Consider the following 6000-nt stretch of genomic DNA (forward strand, 5'->3'; position numbering starts at 1 on the left):
CTACCTGCACTCATCAAGGCTGTCTATCCTACCTGCATCACCTGCTCTGTCTACCCTACCTGACTCATCAGGGCTGTCTACCCTACCTGCACTCACCTGCTCTGTCTACCTACCTGCCTCATCGGGGCTGTCTACCCTACCTGACCATCAGGGGCTCTACCCTACCTGCACTCATCAGGGCTGTCTATCCTACCTGCCACTCATCAGGGCTGTCTACCCTACCTGCACTCATCAGGGCTGTCTATCCTACCTGCACTCACCAGGGCTGTCAACCCTACCTGCACTCACCTGCTCTGTCTACCCTACCTGCACTCACCAGGGCTGTCTACCCTACCTGCACTCATCAAGGCTGTCTATCCTACCGCACTCACCTGCTCTGTCTACCCTACCTGCACTCACCTGCTCTGTCTACCCTACCCTGCTCTACATCAGGGCTGTCTACCTACCTGTACTCATCAGGGCTGTCTACCCTACCTGCACTCACCTGCTCGTCTACCCTACCTGCTCTCATCGGGTGTCTACCCTACCTGTACTCATCAGGGCTGTCTACCCTACCTGCACTCATCAGGGCTGTCTATCCTACCTGCACTCATCAGGGCTGTCTACCCTACTGCACTCACCAGGGCTGCACCCTACCTGCAATCACCTGCTCTGTCTACCCTACCTGCACTCATCAGGGCTGTCTATCCTACCTGCACTCATCAGGGCTGTCTACCCTACCTGCACTCACCGGCTGTCAACCCTACCTGCAATCACCTGCTCTGTCTACCCTACCTGCACTCAACGCTGCTCTGTCTACCCTACCTGACTACCCTGCTCCTGTCTACCTCCTGACTCATCAGGGCTGTCTACCCCTACCTGCACTCACCTGCTCTGTCTACCCTACCTGTACTCACCAGGGCTGTCTACCCTACCTGCACTCACCAGGGCTGTCTACCCTACCTGCACTCATCAAGGCTGTCTATCCTACCTGCACTCACCTGCTCTGCTACCCTCACCTGCACTCATCAGGGCTGTCTACCCTACCTGCACTCACCTGCTCTGTCTACCCTACCTGCACTCACCAGGGCTGTCTACCCTACCTGCACTCACCAGGGCTGTCTACCCTACCTGCACTCATCAAGGCTGTCTATCCTACCTGCACATCACCTGCTCTGTCTACCCTACCTGCACTCATCAGGGCTGTCTATCCTACCTGCACTCATCAGCGCTGTCTACCCTACCTGCACTCACCAGGGCTGTCAACCCTACCTGCAATCACCTGGCTCTGTCTACCCACCTGCACTCACCTGCTCTGTATACCCTACCTGTACTCACCTGCTCTGTCTACCCTCCTACCTGTACTCATCAGGGCTGTCTACCCTACCTGCATCACCTGCTCTGTCTACCCTAACCTGTACTCACCAGGTGTACTAACCCTACCTGCACTCACCAGGGCTGTCTACCCTACCTGCACTCACCAGGGCTGTCTACCCTACCTGCACTCATCAAGGCTGTCTATCCTACCTGCACTCACCTGCTCTGTCTACCCTACCTGCACTCATCAGGGCTGCATTCTGTACGTTTTTACGTTCTGTAACGTTGAATTGAACGGAAATGGTGCTGTGCTGAACAACCAGTTGAAAAACAAGGTGGGTTGGTTGTAGGTTGGGGAATGCTGTCAGCATGGCCACTGCCCTTTAAATACGTCACTTGCATTGCTTCAAGCCACACCGCGCCACGCCCACCAAACGTAAGCAAACATTCCTCAAAGTCTGTTCAAGAACGTTTTGGGGAAATGTGTCGTTCAGTACAAATTGTTCTGCAACGTAGCAAAGGTTCAATCAAACGGAATGTTTTTATGTTCTGGACAGTTGAAATGTTGAAATGTGACCAGTACGTTTTTACATTCTCAAACGTTAAATTGAACAGAAATGGTGCTGTACTTAATGACCTGTTGAAAAACAGGGAGGCGTTGGGTTGTGGGTAGGGGAACACTGTCAGCATGGCAACTGCCCTTTAAATACGTCACTTGCATTGCTTCAAGCCACACCTCACCACACCCACCAAACGGGAGAAAACGTACCTCAAAGTCTGTTCAAGAATGTACAAGAACGTTTTGGGGAAACGTGTCATTCAGTACAAACCATTGAACTGAACGCACCTCTGCATTGCCTAGACTGCCTCATTAATGACTGATGTTGTCACCTTCTCTTGCAACTAGGGTGTCAATAGCAGGATACCCTCGGATTAAAAATCAAAACGACCGGCTCTAGATTACACCTATCTAAACATACTTTACATTGTTTGCGAGATCAAACATAATATGATTATAATCAGTGTTCATTTTCGAAAGTTGCTTTCATTTCAGCGCATCTAATTTGTAAACATTTCAACCGTGCTTCTACACCTGCATTGCTTGCTGTTTGGGGTTTTAGGCTGGGTTTCTGTACAGCACTTTGAGATATCAGCTGATGTAAGAAGGGCTATATAAATACATTTGATTTGTATTAAATGGTTACTTTTTAAAATTCCTTCTCTTTCTTGTGATGTAGGTGTCGAGACGGTGTGTTCAATCCCCAACAAAGCTTTAACGTTCTTATAGATTCAACGGAAAGACAGTATTTTCCATTGAGCCCATTTCAGCCATTACCGGCGTGTTTGACAGGTCATTACACACGTTAACGGGGAAAAAAACAACAGGCACAAGCAAGAGTATGAAAGAGTCGCAGGAGTAAAATGAGAGCAATCAATCCAGCGAGATTTATTAAGTGGATTCTGCGCGTTGCTAGCGATTGACCCACGCAGGCTTACTACCTCACATTGGCCAGGACACATGGCTACTCAACAGTAGGCTACTGCCAATACTGAGGACTTGGCCACATCGAGGATACCAACCGACGCACGCCCACAAATACGCACGTATGCACAAAAACACAAGCACGCCCACACTAATACTGAACTCTCTCTAACTGACCCCTCACTAGGAATGGCTGTGTTTTCTGAAACGTGAATTGAGAAGCATCCACTATAATGTACCTATGGCCTACTTCAAGAGAAGAAAGAACCTGCACCAGATTCCACTGTCAGTATCTCATCATTCAAACGTAGGAATCCCTTTACTTCAAACTGGACAATGTTATTATCCCTATGTGACCCTGAGCGGTGGTGGATCACAGTGTTTTGATGCATTTGCTGTGGCATCATGATGGCCGTTGGCTCGCACGCCTCTCGCTCCCGCCGCCGCTGTTGTTGTGACGGGGGCAGAGTACACACAGCCTCCAGCCAGTGATCTCCTGGTATGCCAGTCCGTCTGTCMGCCGGTGCACCCCCGTCGCTCCGTGGCACCAGGGGTTTTAGCCTTCATCCACACAGTCAATAGTACAGAGCCCTGCTTTAAACCCCCTGCTATCTGGGTCCCCGGGCGCCGCGCTGACCCGCTCTGCTATMCCACCACCGTCGGAGTAAACAGAGGGGGACGTCAGTGCTGGGACGAACTTGGACTGTTGTTTTTCCCTCAACCTACTTCTGTGAAACAGTTACCACTGAGCAGGGAAGCACTTGTATAAACATGGATGGATGGATGCACAACGGACTGTGTAAGCAGTTTTTCCCATTCAATACTGTGCTGACCTGACCTTGACCTATATGTCACAGTACAAGGACAACAATACCACAAGATGTAAATACTATAGGACACATCGACAACACAAAACCCAGTTCATGACAGGACAGGACTAACGAAAACAGCAGAGCCACTAAAAAGCATCTATTGAGCATTGTGAGGCAGTGACGTCCCTGTGTGGCAGCTTTATGTACAGTGCATAGACAAGGGCTCCCAAAGCAAACTCTCGAACGATCTAGAGGCCGAAAGAGAGGGAAAGCACTGGAACTGTGTGTAAAGTTCAGCTGTGAGCTTCCATCACTAGAGGGGGGTGCTGTGCCTGGTATATATGCGCAAAGGTGGAGGAAAGGGGTCAGAAAGACACAAACGAGGATCAGAAGGGTGGTTTTCATTCCGACAGACGGTATGTCCAAATAAAACTACAAAGAAACCCAAGAGGGGTGAGGAGTCCAATTGAAGTATTTCCAAATAAACAATGCAGACGTGTTTTACATCAAAAGAGCCCGATGCTAAGGGGAAAAATATGACGCTCTCGTGGTCCATATAGCATTTACATGTTTTGGTAGGAGTGACTGGAGGTGAGAGGAGATCCCATAGGATGGTGATATAAGAGTGGCAAGCAGTGAGGTCAGAGGGCCTACCCCGAGGGTCCAGCAGGAGAGGAGAGTTTCCGGACTGGACTCGCACTTAGGCTGCAGGTACAAGCAAACAGTATCTTCACTTAACACATAGCAGCCAGCTCACAACCGCAACAGGTGACATCATACCAGTAGGCCCCAGCAGAACGTTCTGGATATGAAAATATGGTTAAGAGTTGGGTGAATGTTTACATTGTGGCCATATTCCCGTACTCTGCAGCCAGAGGACCTCACAGCAGAGCTCACCTCGTAGTTCTGCTCAATGAGGTTCCCTCCTTTGCTCAGGCTCTCCATGATGGCCTTGTTCCTCAGGATGTCCTCCTCACTCAGGTGCTCCCGACGCTTCCGTGACTCCAGCACCAGCCCGTTCACGAAGTAGAAATCTGCCAGGAAATTCCCCACACGCTCCTGGAGCAACAAAGGACATGAAAAAAAAACTTGGTCACCAATTTCCCTTCAATACACCTCAAAGGACAAACAGCAATAACCCAATAATAATAGCTCTCCCCGGATGTTTATCAATCACAACCTCTATGTTTTGGTTACTCTGTTTCCTTTGAACTTCGTTGAGGGGAGATATAGCACAGGAAATGTGAAAAGGACATGGGTGTCCTGTACTGCATTGAATAACAAGACTGTACTGTAGAGTAGCAGAGGGCACACTGACTAGGGCTGTTATGGTGACTGTATTACCGCCACAGCAGCTGGTCACGAGTCATGACCTCAGTCAAATTTCACATGACCGTTTAGTCACGGTAACTAGGCTTCTCCAAGCTCTGATGCTGCTAATGGTCATTAGTAGCCCACCAAACTTGCTAACTGACTGGTACTCAGCACTCTCTTGTCCCTCTAATCACTGACATCAATGCAAATGTAATCGAAAATCTAAATCAAACACTTCATGAGAGCTCATGAGCTCATGTTGCGCAACATTTCTATAGGCTATGCAATTGTGTTAGAAAACAGAGTTTTGATGGTCTCTATTAAAGAGGAGGATCCTATCAGATTTCTATAGGCTAGGCCTACTATATTTATTTATCAACTTTCCTAATATTAAACACATTGCTTTGCTTTACAACAGGAGTCTAACCTACCTGGCTGGCATGAAAATGAACCATGGGAAAAGTATACTCCATTCGCTATTCAAGTGCATAGATGACATGTATTTTTTTCCGCTGCCCCTGTTCCCAGATCAATGCATGATAACGGTACATTCTAAATCAAAACTAATTTCACACACATATTATTTAGCATATGTAAAGACAAGAATAAATTAAGAATAGTCTGATGGGTGACAATATTATCAGTTGTGAATGATATACTATCACTTGTGAATGATGCCCAGCTTGTGTGCAGTAAGGCACGAAACAGTGCAGGCCTTTTTTTCTCTCGACTTTTTCAAATCATAATAGCGTACCTCATGTAGCCTAGCTAATAGGCCAATATGTTTTGATAAGGTTCGCATCACAACTAAAGTGGCCAAATAACTTCTTAAAAGTAAGCACATTAATCCGCTTTACAAGGGGTGTAGAGCCTAACTGACATACATAAGTGGCGCGTGAGTTTCAAGTTTGGTGAAGATCATTCTCACCATAAAAATGCAACTTAATAATAAAAGCATTACATGCATAATCACATTTGCATCACTTTTGAGAACGTTATTTTCCCGCTAATTGGTTGCATTTTGGAACATTCACGCTTATAGTCTACTGCAGTGTGTGCATTGCTGTGCTTATAATGTTAAGAAATAGCATAATA

The 6000-nt window shown here is 47.5% G+C and overlaps 1 protein-coding gene across 1 annotated transcript in view; it reads right to left on the minus strand.

Moving 5' to 3' along the window:
* Window positions 1-6000, minus strand: part of LOC111975926 (ankyrin repeat domain-containing protein 13C) — a 93957-nt gene that overhangs the window by 10381 nt on the left and 77576 nt on the right. The window contains exon 9 of the mRNA XM_024004598.2: window positions 4489-4650. Coding sequence (XP_023860366.1) covers window positions 4489-4650 — 162 coding nt within the window. The remainder of the gene's footprint in view (window positions 1-4488; window positions 4651-6000) is intronic.

The sequence above is a fragment of the Salvelinus sp. IW2-2015 genome, linkage group LG16 (genome assembly GCF_002910315.2).
Source record: "Salvelinus sp. IW2-2015 linkage group LG16, ASM291031v2, whole genome shotgun sequence".
In the NCBI taxonomy this organism is placed as follows: Eukaryota; Metazoa; Chordata; class Actinopteri; order Salmoniformes; family Salmonidae; genus Salvelinus; species Salvelinus sp. IW2-2015.